The sequence below is a fragment of the Nipponia nippon genome, unplaced genomic scaffold, assembly GCF_047370975.1.
Source record: "Nipponia nippon isolate SJK-2023a ecotype South Korea unplaced genomic scaffold, ASM4737097v1 scaffold_7, whole genome shotgun sequence".
Lineage (NCBI taxonomy): Eukaryota > Metazoa > Chordata > Aves > Pelecaniformes > Threskiornithidae > Nipponia > Nipponia nippon.
The window spans coordinates 22,497,339-22,514,789 of NW_028262391.1; the positions used below are offsets into that span (position 1 = coordinate 22,497,339).

At 41.5% G+C, this 17,451-nt stretch overlaps 1 protein-coding gene and 1 long non-coding RNA gene across 5 annotated transcripts in view; one reads left to right on the forward strand and one right to left on the reverse strand.

Moving 5' to 3' along the window:
* Positions 1-507: 507 nt before the first annotated feature.
* LOC148050855 (uncharacterized) lies at positions 508-2,649 on the reverse strand. Its single transcript, XR_015700653.1, has 2 exons — positions 2,266-2,649; positions 508-839 (listed from the first exon to the last, which is right to left on the reverse strand). It is a non-coding gene; the product is annotated as an uncharacterized LOC148050855 (long non-coding RNA).
* A 123-nt stretch (positions 2,650-2,772) lies between these two features.
* The window catches only part of SLC25A36 (solute carrier family 25 member 36), a 64,586-nt gene continuing 49,907 nt past the window's right edge, over positions 2,773-17,451 (forward strand). For 3 of the 4 annotated variants that reach the window (XR_015700275.1, XR_015700274.1, XM_087738444.1), the window contains exons 1-2: positions 2,794-2,969; positions 13,523-13,693. Coding sequence is in view for 2 of the 4 variants with exons in the window: in XM_087738444.1 (XP_087594570.1) it covers positions 2,929-2,969; positions 13,523-13,693 (212 nt within the window). In the remaining 2 variants the exon portion in view is untranslated. Of the gene's footprint in view, positions 3,041-13,522; positions 13,694-17,451 lie in introns of all 4 variants that reach the window. The other variant, XM_087738445.1, reaches the window with a different exon arrangement.

Sequence of the window (17,451 nt, forward strand, 5' to 3'; positions counted from 1 at the left end):
ACGATCTCTTTTCCTGTAAATTTTAAATTGTGTAATGTGGTCATATAAATATTAGAAAAACAGAGGGTCATTGTAACCCTAATAAGAGCAAGAATCCAACACAGTAGTTCAGAATAGAAAAACGAATGTGATTTTTAGAAACATAATTGAAAAATAGCAGCAGACATTCTATTCATGGGAAAAATGTATTATACCACTGTAAGCTGCCATAAAAGAGCAGGTAAAAATAGCTGTATCAGGAAAGGTAGGAAAGTTTTTCTATCGCCCTTTTTGAACCAGAAAGCCATTGATGAAATTTAAGAAAAGGTGGTTTCTGTTCAAAGACTACAAGAGGAAAGGTGCAGCACATGCTGTGTGGATGGTATCCTGAGAAAAATTCAGAGCTAGAAAACACAGAAACAAGGGCTTAATTTTTTGTCACACATTTTTCTCTTTATAGCAACTTTGTTGAGTCCTATTACATGCCTTAGTTACCCAGAGCAGATAGGAAAAGTAAGTCCAAAACCCAACAGAACATATTTTTTTATTATTATTTCTAAAGAATCAAGAGGTAAAAATGACAGAGGATTCAGTAGGAGAGTTACTCAGGTTTTGCAATAGAATTATGGAAAAAAAAAAATAGAATCTTACAAAGACTCAGATGAATAAGATCTTTTGATAATGGGACCTCATGCAATTTGGATGCTTTTATTTATGTTCTGGGCTCTCAGGTGTGATGATCCCATGTAGCATTTCCTCTCTGCACTTACGTCTCCCTGATGGATGAAAGGGGAAATGCAGTGTAAGAATCCATAGCCATCAAACATTATGGGATATGCAGTCCAGCCAGAAAGTCCAGCCTAGCAAGGAGAATAGAAGAAAAAGTAGTGTTAAAGACAGATCTCAAGAAATGTTGCAAAATCATTTTGAATCAGAGTGCTTCAGACTCCTAATAAAAATTGAAAATATTTCAGTTTGGGCCTTTTAAATGTGCCAATGGAATATCTAAAAGATTCAATTTTTTAAAAAATTACAAAGCATCTAGTAATGTAAACAAAATGTTTCAATAACTCCACTTACTCTTACTATACAATAAGCATTCATAAACATCATCAAACTACAGTTTTTCATTTGTCACAGTGCAAGCCGTAAGTGCCAGATGAAGTTAATAGATCTCAGATTAGGAGTTCATCTACACAGAGGCAGAATAAAGCAGACTCTTTGTCTGGTATTTAATCTTCTTTTGAGTTTACTGGGACATGTGCACACTGGAAGGCATCACATGGCCTGCAGAAAACCCATCTTCTGTTCCCTCTTAACCTACTGGGAGAACTGGAAAAAATTTGGACTCATGACCTCAAGTGAAGCATTGGGCATATGACCGTCTTTCATGCAGCATTTAATAAAATCACTGGTAGAGTTTTCCAGTACTCTCAAATTAATTTAACTGTTCTAATTAAGCTGAATGTATTTACTCTGTCCTATGTGACATCTTGTGCCAAGGTGCACACGATTCATTCTCACTTCTTGAATGAGAGTTAACATCTCTCATGTATGTATACTACAGGTTTCTGAAAGTCTTGCCTGCCTTTCTAGGTTGGAATAATTCTCACTCATTAGCTCACTAGTTTCAACTACATACTGCATAGAGTAGCAATACAAAATCATTGTCCTACTTTTACTTGTCTTAGTTCACTGTAACTACTCTTTCCCCCCAGCATCTCCACGTAACATGTTTCTCCAAGCCTTCTCCCACCCAACCTCCTCCTCAACTCCCATCACTCTTGCAAAATTTCACATTGCATTTCTAGCTTATTTGTGTCTTCCACATCAGCTCACCTTCTCAGAGGAAGCTTTTTTGTTTTAAGAAATGAGTGCTTCAAAATACATACTTGTTTTATTAATACAGAGATTGAAAATTGTTGTACTATTATGAAATAACTCTTTATATTTTGGAAAAATTCAGTATTTAAGTGGACATCCATGAAGATTTTAGCTAGTCATTTATTTGCTTTTAGGTGCTTGGATTGTCAAAGTGTTTCCTGGGGCAACAATTTTATACATAATGTTAAGAATTTCCCTGTGTAGCACTATTTGTTTTCCCCCACTCACGTATTTTTGAAGCAAAACAGAAGTCATCCACTGAGTCACGATACTCACTTGAGAAACACTCCCAAGGAGCCAGTGCTTGGGTGCCTCTTTGGTGAGAGGCATTGCTGCAGTAGCTAAGAATATGACCTATAATGCAAAAACTGAAAGGAAACAAAAACTAAGGCCACTACACACCTTGCCAATACCACTGCTTTTGGACGCTGAGGGCACAGAAGTCGTTTTTCACGTCCCTCTTCCCCGTAGTTTCTGCGGCTGCTGTGCGTGACCCTCCCTCAGGGCCAGCACGCACCTCAGGAGGGGAGCCAGCCGCCGCGGCGGGCTGCGGGCCTCAGAGAGCTGCGCACGAAGCCCGCTCGGAGGGAGGCAAAAAGGAGAGAAGGCTCCCAAGAGAGACATTTACAGCAGAGACCCCGGGGAAACGCCTCAGACACAGGAGGGCCCAGCCCGTCACAGCAGCGCCACCAAAACGCAGCTTCTGCCTCAAAGAAACCAGTAACGCCCTCCTCGCTCAGCTTATGAGGCGGAGCGCGTCGGTGACGTCACACTCCTTCAGCCAATAGCGACCTCTGTTTACTCCGAGGGGGCGCTGGGTGCATATTCATGAGGCAGGCCCCCGCGCCCGGCGGTTGCCGCAGCGGCTCCTAGCGGGAGGCGGAGCGACGCCGCCCGCCCCGCCCCGGCTGCGCGGCCCCGCCCGCCGCCCTCCCGCCCCGCCGCCGCAGGAAGCCGCGCGGCCGCGGTGCGCGTTTATGCTGAGCCCGGCGAGGAGCGGCGCGGCCGAGCGCGGGGCGGAAGCGCCCGGCACCCCTCCCTGCCGCCCGGGTGCAGGCGACGAGAATGAGCCAGAGAGACACCCTGGTGCATCTCTTCGCCGGCGGGTAGGTGAAGCCGCCGCCCGGCGGGGGAGCGGGCGCGGTACCAGTCCCGGCCCTTCCGCGCGGGCTGTCGGGTCCCCCCTGCCCCTCTTCCTTCCCCACAGGCTCCGCCGCTCCAGCGGAGTGGGAGGTGTGGTGGGTGCCGCCCTGCAGCTCCCCCCCGCCCCCCTTGTCGCTGTAACCCCGGAATTGGCTCCTGCGGGGTTTTCCCGTCCCCCCTCCCTGGGGCTGCGGAGTCCTGCCCCGCTGCTGAGCCTGCCCGCCGCGGCCTGGCCTAGGAGGGGGCGGCCGCGCGTGGTGCGGGAGCCGGGGGCTCGGCCGCGGCCTGGAGCGGCTGCCTAGCGACGTCGCGGGGGCCCCACCGGGGCGGGAGGGCTGCACAGGCGCCCCCGGACCGCTGCGAGGGGCTGCCGCCCCTCCTCTGTGCCTGAGGGTCGCGGGGGAGGAGAGGGGGTCCCCGTGGTGGGGCCGGGGGCGCGGCAGGCCGCGCTGAGGCGCTCCCGGCGCGCCGCTTCCCGCCCGCTGCCCTGAGGCCCTTCCGGGCCTGCCCCGGTACGGTTGCGCGCGTTTGGGCCCAGCCCTGCGGGGAGCCCTGGCTGCCCGGGCGGGCGCCCCTCGGCCTCGCTGGGAGCCTGGGCTCGCTGCGGGCGTGCGGTGCCTGCCAGGCCCGGCCCCGGGTGTTGAGTTTTGTTACGGGCGAGGTGTGGGTGGAGGTTTCCCTTAAAAATAAACCGTTCCCTCTGATCGCCATTCCAGGAGTTTGTCCCTTACCTGGCGTTTCCGTGGAGAAACACGCTGAGAGCTTTGGGCCTGGGCTCCCCAGCCACACCAGAGAGGCTGCCTAAACGTGCCTGTCCTCTCAGCAGTCTACAGACAGCTAGCTGGTAACGCTAGTGTTGGAGGGCCACTGTGTTACTTGAATGCATTTCAACAGTGGTGTGTACTGCTTTTAGGTGTGGGGCTTGACACGGTCGTGCAGCTTTCTGCCCACGAAGACAGAAGAAATTGGAGGGAAGAAGATATCTAAAAGTAAAGATGTGGCCCTTGTAGCCTTGGTTAGGTTTGAGGTAACTCTAGTACCTTCACAGGTGTTTGTCTGCATCTTTTTAAGCTTTGTTATGCTCAGGATGTCTGCGGTTACACAGCCTGCAGCCTCTCCAGGGATAAAGTGGGAAGAGTACCTAGCTTAAAAGAGAAAGCTGGGGAACCTGTTTGACTTAATGTTAAAAGTGTATCTGGGTAGCGAGCATGGCTGTGCGAAAGTGGGAGAAGTGACAGACTGAGAACATGCTTTGCATCCCAAGAGAGAGCTTGAAGCTTGGATTTCCATTTGTACTGATTGACTCTGGCCTGGGGTGTTTGAGGTGGAAGAAGAATGTAGTGTTTACTCTGAGTAGGTCTGGGTGAGTTGGATACACGTGAGCACATTCTCTGCTTCCAGCACGCTTGCAGGTTTTCACTGTTACACACCTGGGTTTAGTGCTTATGTGGGTGCTTTTTCACCCCCCTGATTTCTGGCACTCTGTTTAAGAGGAGAGGGATTATGCAGCAGGAGGCCCAAGATATGGTAGTGTGTACTTTTTTCTTCAGAATTGACATCCTTGTAAACATTCAGAAAAGGAGGAGAAGGAATACTGCCTTATTGTAGCACTTCAACTTCATAGCTCTGCACAGGGGAGATTACTAGGCAAAATCGTGTGCAATGATAGAGACAGGTTTATAAACCTGGAACTTAATACTGGATAAAGATTGCTCAGCTCAACTTGTTCGTTCCTATTTTTTGCAGAGCAGTCTGGTCTACAGTTAGCTGCTGGCCAGTTGGGTCAAGGGTTATACTGTGAGGAAACAGCATTCAGCCTTTTCCGCATGTGCCAGCCATGCATTTCCTGTAACCTTAGTTTAGCAAAGCTAACTGTATATTTGGTCACGTTTAGCAATAGAAAAGTTATTCAGGGTTATCTCGTGACTTCTTCGCGAGCATGGTGGACTACAGATCACCTGAGTGATCTTTAGCCTTCAGTGAAACTTAAAGAAAAAGAAAGGAAGCTTTGTTTTCCTTTAGGTTTTACTGGAGACTGTATGGAAACAACATGATTATCTCAATGTGCTGGCCTTTTCTTGTAATGTCCAAGTTCAGTCTTCAGTTTCTACTTTCTGTAATGAAACTATGACTGATGACATTGCTGTTGTAGTAATGTAGGTGGGGGCCGTCCTGGGATTTTTCTGTAGCTGCCTAGCTTGTTTCATGACCAATTCAACAACTGTCAAACTGCAATACGTCTGGGCCATTATAATTTTATGTTGGGAGTTAGTTTCATATTTCTAACATTTTTTTTTTCCCTTATTCTTTTTTTCTTATCTCTGCATCCTTATCCCTTTCCAACAGGTCTGGTAGACTCTTTTAGCAATGCTGGCCACTGGGGCAATGATGGTGAGGAAATTACTCAGCAATTACTACTTGCTTTGTTTTTCTAAAGTAATTTTTACTCAATTAGTTTCAGTTTTAAGAATCCCATCTCTTGTTTCGTAACTGCATGTTAATTGTAAATACAACCAATATTTTGTGATAGAAATACTAATTCTAAGTCTAAAGAAATAATTTAGTACTCATTTTGGAATGGCTTTAATGTAGTTTCTAGCATCATCATTGAATTGAAGTGGTGCATTTTTTTTTTCCTAGAAAAGAAAGCTCAATTAAATGATTTTGCTGGACTAGCTCATGCATTACCCAATACATCAACAAAGTACTACTTCATTTACACACCCACCCACCAGTGTCCTACTTGGACCTTCCTGACTTTTTTTAAATAACATATTTTCTGAAGTTCGATATGTAAAAATAACAGCAATCACATTTAGAAGTAGAAGATAGATAGCATGAGAAGAGCATCATATTTGCAGGAAATAAGGTAGAAAAATAAAGAATTCCTTTTTCATGAAAAAAGGTTACTAACTTTTAAGAACACATTCCTTAAAGAAAAGCAGTTTTAGCTGATAGAATTTGTAAGCAATTGTTTTCATGCTCTAACTTTGTCACTTAGACACTTAAGCATAGTTTTCTAGGCTATAATCAAAACTGCCATTGTGCACTCTATAGTGCAGAGTAATTGCAGGCAGCATACCTGAATGGATTGATTAGTGTACCTGAAGTTCAGTTTCATGCTGTGACACGTTTGAAATCATTTACTTAGCTCATATTTTGTCACGATGCCGCTATTTGTCAGGTTCTGTTTCTGAAAACCGTGTAGTTACCACGGCTCCATTTGCTAATAGGATCTTGTCCTTGTGGGAGCAGGAACTAGCTGGGCACCTGTAGTGTTGGATCACAATACAAAATTGTGCTTCAGGTGAAACTTGATTTTTTTTTTTTTTCCTCTCTTTCTTTTTTTTTTTTTCTTCTGAGCTACTCAGTTGCATTGCTCAGAACTCTTCTGTTTCAGGAATCAAACTGTAAATTTTTTGCATATCTTCTGTTTTTCCATCTCCTGGTCAAATAGTAGCTGTTGTCACTGTAGACAGCATGTTGGTAGTATAAACTCAGGTGCTTTTATTCCAAACCAAGAAGAATCAATTGAACATTCTGCATTCGTGAATTACAAAGTCTTGTCACTGAAATGTAGGTTTTAGATGAACATTTTAGTTCAAGTAGGTAAGTTACACAGTTACATGCTTTTCTAGTTATTAGACTACTTAAAACAACAAAAAAAGTAGTAGAAAGACCTTAATGTTTTGCTTTATAGGGAAGATTAATGTTTTGGATGTAACTGCTTGCAATCATAATTGGTACATCAAATGAAAATTCAGGTCTTGGCTATAAAAATAATTTCCAGGTTTTCATCACTTATTCTTCATTTCCAGAAAGCTTATGACAGCAATTCTGTATCATACAAATTTCCATCAGGGCATGGGAACATGCTTGGGCTTTGTTTCCTCAGCAAAAGGAAGAACTGTTTTGTTTAGGAGATTGACAGCTGCTTTTCTGAGTTCAGTGTTGGACAGTCTAAGGTTTACTTCTTAATTCTTTCTTTACTTAGTGTTCCGTGCAGAAGGTTGGCTGTTTTCTAATTCAATGTGTGAGGGAGTATAGGGAGGAGTCTCTGTTTATTTGTCCTCGTTATAGAACTGTCTTAAATTGATCTGTATTTTAAATCACTCTGTCTGACAGAGGTTCTTAGCAAATCTCTGCAGTGGCTGAAATAGTTAAGATTCGGAAAATGTATTTTAGATAAATGTTTGAATTCTTCAAAAAGATCAGACACTATTGAAATTTATGAAGTAAAGGTGAAAGATCCTTGGGGTTTCTTGATTTAAGAAGATATTAGTTAATAATGTAGCAGGTAGTGTGATGATAGGGGCTTTTTTACTCCCTTTCAGAAAATAGCCACTTGAGCTACTGAGTTGCCAAGCGCTTGGACTCTCTTCTACCCTAAAATACATTCCTTGCATAACCCTGGCTGTCTTTCAGAACGAGTTCTTCCAAACTTCAGGTTATTTTTGTGTTCAGATATTCTTCTGTGGGGAATAAGGCAGTGTTTGTTTAAAGCACTGAGTAGCTTGGGTTTTGCTACATGAGGTTACCAAATTGCATGAAAATTGCTGTCAGTACTTGAGAAACTGTGAAGCTGGTGTGTTTCTCATTTCCTTCTAGATGACTGATGTTTTCAGCTGTTTTTACTTAAAACAAATGTGGTGGTAAATATTTATTTACCCTGGTTCCTAATAGAAGCTACACTGTACATGTTGATGTTTGTTTTGGATAATGGAACCCAGTGATGCTTGTTCCCCTTGTGGTGTTTTTCCTGTTTTCACTTGTAGGTTTCTGTATGTCAGCACATCAGAGGAATTTTATTTTTATGCTGTTAATTAGAAATAGCAAGTTTGATTAGTATTTTAAGTTTACGGATGCTAGCTTAACTTACACTTTCAAAGTTTCGGCAAAGAAACATAATTGGTGAATAAGGAGGTTAAGGATTTCTGGCTGCCAGTACTCCTAGTTGTCATATTAATACTAAAGATGGAAAGGTGTATAATATACAAGTTTAGCAGTATAATAACAGGAAAACCCTAAAAATTCAGGATTAATGAGAGACATTCTTGCTGTTTCTGAAAGTTGTACTTGCTGAAGGCCTTAAATACCCTCAAAAGAGGGATACTGTAAACTTGATATCCAAACCTGCAATTTTATCTGTTGATGTGACAGTTATTCATGTGTTGTAACTCATGCTCTTGTGCTCACGTAACTCATGTACTCATGCTCTATGAAATTGCTGATCAATTGGGACCTGAATTAGCAGTAAGTGGTGAAGAGATTAGAAGGAGTTCTGTTTGCAGGTGGCTTGGGTTTTGTTTCTTTTGACAGAGTTTTAAGCTCAGTTTTCTTGCTGTTTCCATTGGCAGCCAGTATTTGCATGGAACTTTCATTTTTCACACAGGAAAGAGAAACAGCTGGTAAAATACATGAATGAATGTAGTCCCAAGATAACAGGGTCATGGGTTATCTTCGAGTCTTTGAGGCTGTGATTACAAATACTGTGAAAGGTGAATCTGAGACTAGCACCATGCAGCCTTGTCTTTTATTTGTATAAAATACACAATTATCTGAAGGAATAAAAAAAATCTTGCACTGACAGTTTCAATTCTAGGTCAGCTGACACTGGCATTGGGAATATTAATCTGCTTTGGAGCATTTATAGACAGTCCAGTGGCTGAAGCTGAGATCCTCATCCATGCTGGAGCTGTCTCTGCATTTACTTGCAGGGGAGTAAGGTAACAGTAAAAGATACTCAGCTACTCTGGGCAAAGGCAGTGATTCCTTAGCAGATACCCTCAAGTTACAATAATAAAAGAAGGTTTTCTTGTGCAGCCATCTCTGGAAATAGAACCTGGGATTTGAATGTCAAACAGGATTAGGTTTTTGAAGCATGTGCATATTTCTTTCCTTGCAGTGTCTCTACAAATAATACAGGTTTGTCTGGGGAAAATGGTTGTCAATACTGTAGCTGTGTTGAATTGCTAGCAGAGTTTAAAGCCCAAATAGTTATAGGTTAGTTTCTGTTAATCTGGTGAGGTGATGGACTTCTAAATACCCGTTAGGGATCAAATTAAATGTGGTTTGTTTGGTTGGTTTTTCTTTTTTGATGTGTTCTCTCTGGAATAAGCTGAAGTTTAGGAGAGCATTGCCATCTTCCTAGATTCTTCTGTCCAAGAGATGTCAAGTAGACAACTGTTCTTAGTTTCGCTGTTGTTATTTTAAGTTTGTCACAATCCTGCAGGTTAGATGATAACTATATGTCTCTATCTGTTTCACTGAGTGCAGTGTCTCTTGTGTCTTCTTGTACAGTTTAAGCTGCAGATTTAATTCTCTAACTTGACTGTGTTAATAGTAATGGGATTTCAATCTTTCTTTTTACCTATGTGTTTATTTTTGCGGATTTACCTACTGATCTTTGCTCTTCTGCTCTTCAAATTACTTGGGACCTACAGATGGCTTCTCGTGCCCTTGTATGATTGGGTGTTCCTGGTGAAAGTCAGCTTTGCAAGTTTTTCTTGTGCTCACTTAGCAAAGCTGAAAAAGGCTTATAGTAAACACTGATTAGAGGCAAATGTCAAATTTAGGATAGGTAAGATGAGCAACCAGTCTTCTAAACAACATTCATTAGAAACTGCTGTAAACTTTCAGACAGGAATGTCTCTGGTTTTGCCCTTTTTGACTTCTAGGTTATACTCTGTCAGCAGGAGTGTTACTCTACCAGGGGAAACTCATCTAATCCTGGAGAAAAAGTTACACATTAGTAACTGTTCTCACAAGTCACGGTTGTTGGGGCCTAGTACATGACTGGAGATGCTGAAGCCCAGAGTGGTTTTAGTTAATAGAAATTTCTTAAGTAGTTTACAGAATCCCACCTGTGTTATTGAGGAGAAGTCTACTAATTTTCTAACTCTTAAAAAATGGTTTTCCAAACTGTGCTACTTCCTAATATGTTTTAAGCCACAAACTAAAAAAACCTCCCCTTAATTTGAGCCAGTGAGGAGGGTAGCAAGAATGGTGGCGGCAGTCTGCTGACAGTTAATAGAACACTTTTGCTAAGCTGGAGCGGGTGGCTGGCTGTTAATGGCCTGCCAGGACTTGTAGCACAAAGAAGTAGCTGTCTCTTTCACAGTATTTCTAGTAGTGTGCTAAATAAGCAAGGCCGGAAATATATTTCTAAGTACAGTACACGGTCATTGATGCTGGTGACAGAACAGCTGGCATGCTTCTTAGAAGTTGCTTATTTGTACAGGGTGCATAGTTATTGAATTGTCTCTCTTCTTTGTTTATCTACAAGCTATGTTTACTGACAGTTTCTCATAAACAGATTTTTGTCAAGCCTTGCAGTGTTTATCTTAAAGTTCAAGTGAACTAGATAAATCAGTGTTGTTCCTGAATTATGATTTCATTTAGTGGTTCAGTTCAAACTCGGTGGATCTTGTGACTGCTGAGCAATGTCTGGTTCCCCAACATTTGGGGACTTTTTCTTTTACTCCTTCAATGCCAGATGCTTCCTCTATTATATGGGGCTTCTTGAGGACTGGGAGAGTGAGGTATTACATTTTGACAGAAGTAGAAATTGGGGATTTTGCAGACTTGTTTGTGAGCAATACAGAACCACATAGCGCTATAAAACTTCTCTGCTTTCTTCATTTGTAAGTAGCAATTTGAGATCTTGAAGATAGGGGACATAGGAGAATTTTAATCCAAACTATCAATAGTTAGTGGAAAACATTCAAAATATTCTCAGGTTTAGTTGAGACATCTTAAACTGTTTAAAGAAAAAAAAAAATGACAACAAAAAACACCCAACAACACAACAGTAAGAAACTGCCAAGAGTGCTGATTATTTGAAACTACTTGAATGGCAGAATGTGGTGCAGGTAAAGGGTGCACAGTTCTTAGTGGTGATCTGCTGCTTCCTTATGATGCATGTAAAAATAGTGCTGGCTGCTGTTACATCAGCTGGTTACCACTGAACAGCACTTACTGTAGGCAGACTTAAAAAGAACAAGCATGGAGTAGCTGTATGTCTGCCCTCTTCCCTAGTAATCTAGTGATCCATTGCTGAATGAAGTATTTTTCCAGTGTGGCGTAGCTATGGAGCCAGTAGCATTAAAGACTGCAAATTCCAAGCCCTGTTGAAGAATGCAGGCCAAGTTTTTTCCTCCTCCTTTTTCCCTCCCGCCATAGTATTTATCTCATTAATATAAACCATAACACGTGCTTTCTCTTGCTATTACTGTTGCTTGAAAACAAGTCCTCATGTAACCTGTCCAAAATCAAATGCAGAAAGATCTTAAAGGAGTAGGCTCAAGGGGATCAGGAACAGAGGGGCTGCAAGAAAGGAAATAAACTCTAAAGCCAGCTTCCTACATTGCCTGCACAGGCACATTACCATACAGCAGTGTCTGCTGTTGAACTGCAGGAAACACAGTCACTTGCTGTCTGTCTTGAAGATGCTCAAGCTCTAAAGCTCCATGTCAAGTTCTTTGGAGGGCTGGCCTACCTGTGGTTCTCACGTGGTATTCATGTCATGAACCTTAACATGTTACAGGCTCCTACTGCTTCCAACACTGGCTAAAATAAATATTAGCACGTCTAGTCTGTCTCTTCCTGCAACTCTTATTTTAAAAAGTCTATTTGTAGCTTACCGTTAGAAGAGAAGCAAGTGAATTGCTCATTCAGAGGTGTTTCAAACATGCTACTCTAAAAGCTCTGTCAGTCTGTTACTGCATGTGTACAGCACACACTGGAAGACTGTCTTCCATCTTCCTGTGAGAACACTTTTTTCCAGACTGACAAAGAAACTTGATTTCTTTCCTGAATTAAAACTTGGAAGAGAGTAGACTTCAGTCTAATGTTGGAGTTAGGGGCGGGACAAGATGCCTTTAGGCTTAGTAATAGGATACCTCTAGGTCACTAGGTTTAAATGGAGCGTTAAGTGAACATCATCAAACATTATCCTACTTTGCAGCTGTTTGGTATTGTCAGTTCAATTCATACAAACGGATTAGTTTTTTAGGATGTAGTGCTGTGCTAACAACTACTATTATTTCTGGTATTCTCTGCAGTAGGAGAGAGTCAACAGAATAAAAGCTACCTTACTATGAAAGTTTATAGGAGATCTTGAGTCTTAGCTATTACTCCTAATTTGTACTGAAATCTCCTTTGCATTTTGGAAGACATTATTTTAAAAATACTATTGAACAAGTCTTACGGCTTTTTAAAGGTTTTGGGGGTGTTTGAGACTCTCATGTTACAACAAAATAACTGATAACTGTCTTGTCAGAATCAAACACTGGCCCTAGTTATTGCATCAGAGAAGTGAATGCTGGGCCCTTTGAATTTAGTACGAATTGTATTTTTCTGTTAGTGGATTTCAGACTGAGTTGTTAGTAGCATTAATTAATACCCTAATTTAAATCTGGATTTGCTTTTTTGTTTTCTTGGGGTGTTTTTTTGTTGGTTTTGTGTTTTTTTTTTTTTTAAAAGGGTGCCTATAGTGTCCTGGTCATCGTTTTAAGAAAGGTATTTGGCAAAGTTAAGAATACTGATCTCAGAAAAGGTTCAAGGGAAGGACTTTTTTTTAATGGTAACGTCAAGGAATTCGGGGTTGTCTTTGGAATCAGAACTTGTGGATTTGATATTTTTCCCACAGGGGATGTATGTGATTGTAGTTAAACAGATAGGAATGTTGATATTAATAAATTGGTTATGAACAAGCACCAGAAGAATCCTCTGAGCAGAGCTGCTAAAAGGCAATATGTTCTTGGCTGTGTTCTGCTCTAGCAGAACGTGAGTAACTCCACTGTCAGCACAAGTCATACATGGCTTGCCTTGCTCACAGAAATGAGTGGCAGACTGAAGTAAAATCTGTAAGTCTTCACCTGGTTAGCCACTTAAAGCTCTTTTGTCTTCCCAGGTTCTACTCTACAGTGTCTAGTCTGTCTTGATGTAATGGGCAGAACTCGGGAAACACTCAGAATCGTTGCTTTCATGGTACAATGCCCAAAATACAAATGGAGTTTTGAAGATGCCTTCATAAGTATTTTAATTTTATTAAATTGCCACACCACAGTTTTTACCAGTTTTTACATGTAGCTCTGTGTGCATAGTGTGCAAATCTTTTCTACCCTTAAGGATTTTTGGCACCTTGTTTGTGGTCAGGAGTGCATTAAACATTCAAAAAAAGTTAAAATTTACCATGAGAAGTTAAACATTTCAGATACTGAGCTACTTTCCAGAACTGGTTTGAACAGCATGTACTGAAGACTGTGCACCTTCACTACTTTGGGAAACTTTATTTTTGTCTGTTTAAATTATCACTCCGAGTTGTGGGGTTAACAACCTGACTTAAGAGTTTGCTTGCCTTCAAGGGCCAATACCTGCAGCATTGTCATGCATATTCCAGTTCTTTCTTCACCTTTTGCAATTTGACTGTATTGAGTATAATGTTAATTATATGTGAATGTATTCTTCAGTTTCTTTGCAGTTAAGAATGTGATGATCCTATTTCTTTCTGCAGATGTGGAGGTACTGTTGGTGCAATTCTGACATGTCCACTGGAAGTTGTGAAAACACGATTGCAGTCCTCCTCTGTGACTCTCTACATCTCTGAAGTCCATCTCAACACTGTGAATGGTGCTAGCGTCAATCGAGTAACTAGAGTTTCTCCTGGACCTCTCCATTGTTTGAAGTGAGTGTACATGTTACTAGGTGTTTGGTTCATTTTGGGGTGGGAGGAGGAGAGAGGAGGTTGGACAAATCCATATGAAAGATTCAGACTCTTATGTCTGTCATGATGCTCCCATGAGATAACTTTCCGTATTTTGCCTTTTTAACTATAATTGAGTTTCACATTCTACTTTTCCGAATGTCCTTCATGCTTGAGTTTGTACCTTGAATTAGCCGGAACATATATACCCTGTGCAATTCACAGCTCCAAACTACATCCCCAAAACTCACTGGGAGCACTGTAACACTTAAGTGCCAGACTGTATTTTCATCCTGAAAAAGTGTTAGTATAAGACTTTTTAAAATGTTTTGTGTCCAAATCATAGATGTTGCTGAATATGGAGGCAATAAGCCCTATGAAAAATAACTTGGCTTCTTAGTGTCTCTCAACTTTCACAACTCAATACCCTTCCAGCCTTTCATTATCTTCTGGTGGATGTGTGACTAATAAGACTTTTTTAGAGCTAGTAAGAGATAGGTATGGCCAGGTTTTGCAATGATATGGGAAATTTTGTGTGCATCGCGCCTCACTGAACAGGGACTGCCTTTCCTCTCCTTGCCACCAGTGCCTGTGATGATCAGTAGCAAGCAGCAAAGTTGTATGGCCACGGTTAAATTGCTAGTACAGACCATAGGCAGGGTTCACTTCACTCTGGGGGACTCAAGCTAGCCAGTTATGGGGCGGTATCTTCAGTAGTTGGAAATGAGGGGAGTGCTACTGCTTCTTGCATTAGAAGGAATTTGGTAAGACTCAGACCAGCTATCTTCTATCCCCAATTAATCAGTGAGAAGTAGTTTGTAGAGAGCCCCTTCTGGCAGTTGCAGTGTAGGATTTAGTCTTAATCTGGTTAGAGGGTAGGATTTGCTTAAATGGAGGTTATACCCAAATAATTCCGTGAATGGAAGATAGTTCTTATTGTGGAAGTTTTGATTCGGAGCCTTTTTACCTGTAAGAATCTGATGGGTGAACATGTTGGGAACAGGTATGTGGGAAGGAAGGGCTCAGATAGTGACAAGGAAGGAGAGCTCCATCCAAAGCGCTTGCCTTATTGGCTTTTCTTGATGGAAGTTGAGCCTTTCAGCTTCTTCCCTGAATGTTTAGTTATGAATTTGTCTTCTGTTTAGAAATGTATCTGGTTTTGGTTTGTTTGGTTTTGTTTGTTTTTTTGTTTTTGTTTTTTTTTTAAATCTGCTTCTTAGACATGTTGTTTTATATATGTGATACAAGAATGTGTATCTTCTGCTGCTTTTGTTCTTTGCTTAGATGTGTTTTCTTCCAGGTCAGTACCAAACAACTGAGATGCCAAGTAACTTTTCCGGGTTTCAAGTTCTTTAAATACAGTAAATATGAAAAAATTCCAAATGACGTGTCAGTGGACTGTGACAATAAAAATACATACGTGCAGGACATAATTATTCTTGGTTAAGTAACTAGGGCTGTTTAGTGGGGAGATCAAACTGGATCCCTCTGTCACTCTCGTGCCTTTTCTGTCACTTGATAATTTCTGACTTGTAGGTGTCAGGATTTGGTTGTCTCTTCTCATACCAAATTCAGTGCAGTGCTCCAAGGCTCATAATACTCAGTCTAAAAGCAGGGTGAATCAGGCAAATGATGTCAGGATTTCAGTTAACTGACTGCTGTGGAATCACTTCTGCATCTTCAGCATCAACAGAGGTGACTTCAAAGGCATCTCTGTCAGGAAACAAACTCAGAAGAACTGGTACAGGTGACTGCATTCTCTGGCAACAAAAGCAAATTCCCTTATTCTTAAATATCTGTGGTGTGTATCATATTGCGGATGCCTCTCATAATTAACCTTCCTGAGTTTAAACCTGAGGTCTTGATAATGGAAATCTGACCGACCTCTCAATGCAGGCTTCCCCATGTGACATAAGCAGGTCAGCTGAGGCCATATGGAGCATTTGTGCTGCTCTTCCAACCATGGATTTGCCATTTACTGCTTTCAATAAACAGTGCAGGCTCAGGGATCTGCTCTTTAATGCAAGAAGTTTGTCTTATTTTCAGTGTAGGCTCTGGAAGTCCTCCAGCTGGTGTCTGTGAATGCAGAAGAGCATCAGTAGCTACCACCACTATAAATCCTGCTGCAGCCTCTCTTTAACGTTTTGTTGCTCTGTCAAGTCTTGGGACACTGAAGACCCAGACGAAACAAATAGACCTGGTACACTTCACTCCTAAGTTTCTCTTAAGACACTGAGGCTCCTGCTGCTTTGTATACATGCATATGTTATATATGCATATATACATATGTGTAACACATGATGTTGTGGTGGTAGTGATTTTTAAGTGGACACGGATCATGTTAATTGGGTTCAGCTTTGCTGTAATCTGATACTGTGCCCATGCTGATCTTTGGAATATGGTAAGATTTTTTTTTTTAATAATGCCATCTGTAAGTGTTACAAATGTTTTCAGGATGACAGACATGTCTAAGTAATTTGTATTTCCAAAGTGCTTTTGACTATGTGTTCAACAGTCCAATTATTGCTGTGGAGCAATGCTACCCACATAGTGAAATCATATCTAATTGTTATGGACACGAAGCTAAGATGTTGCTGGACACATTATATGCCAGCATTCCTAAATAGTGATGGTAACTGTGCAGAACCACCATTTTATTTTTGCTTACTGAAAACAAATGTAAACATTCAGTTTGATTTAGCAGCAGAGCTGTGGTGAATCAGCTGCTGAAAATCTGAAGGGGATTCCAAACCTATTCTGTGCTATAGATGGCTTTCACCTGTTTGTTCTGATAGTAAATTCCAACCAGAATAGCCATTTATACAAGGGTAGTTTGCTTTATTGAGTAATTGACTTCTTGTTAACCTGCATGTCTCTTTGAAGAAGAAATATACAGGAGAACCATTTGTGTGTATTGGCCAGTGTTTCTAAATCAATAAGCACAGAGTTCTGTTTTATAATGTCTAGTGAAGTAGTTAATTCTTAACTTTAAATCTGGTTCTAAAGCAATTGCTAGAGCAATTTGCAGTGATGGGATGCAGATAGTCCTTATTTCTCCTGTGTCCTACCATACTTTTTAAGATACCGTATCTGATTAGCATCTAGATTGTTGGACAGATTGATTTCACTAAAACTGAATATTAATGGATATTCTCTTACTGTGCCAGTGTACCTTGCTGCATAATGGTTTTCAGCTCTTTCTGAAAACCACAGTTACATAGGATAGGTATTCCAAACACTTAAGTACTAGTAATGTCGTTCGAGGTCCTGATTCACTGCTTGTATCCCTCTGTTTCTCTGTAAACCCCACAAAGATGGAAGGTGATACCCCCCTGCCATCTAAGCAGTCTTTCCAGAGCTGTGTTTATAATGAACCTGGTACTATGAGATGTTAGGGCTATACTGTGGCTGTGACTCTTTGTATGAGTTACACTCCTTTTTCAGTTAATCTCAAAGTTAAGTGAGTTACCTTGCATGAGGAGGTAAGGATTGTGTTTTCTGGAATGAGCCGAAAAGGGAAAACCAGTGGCTCCACAGCCCGGCAGCCGTGCTTGGGTAGGAGCACACAGGCAGCAGTTCAGAACTGATAGGAGGGAATCCCTGCCAGCCTCAAGGAAGGGTCACTTCTCACATCAGAGGTTTCCATTTTCTTTTACTGTAGTCAAAATAATCACCGTATCTTACAAAAGGAATAAAGCTAAGAATGGGTTCATAGCTGAATGCTTAGTGGATTTAAATCA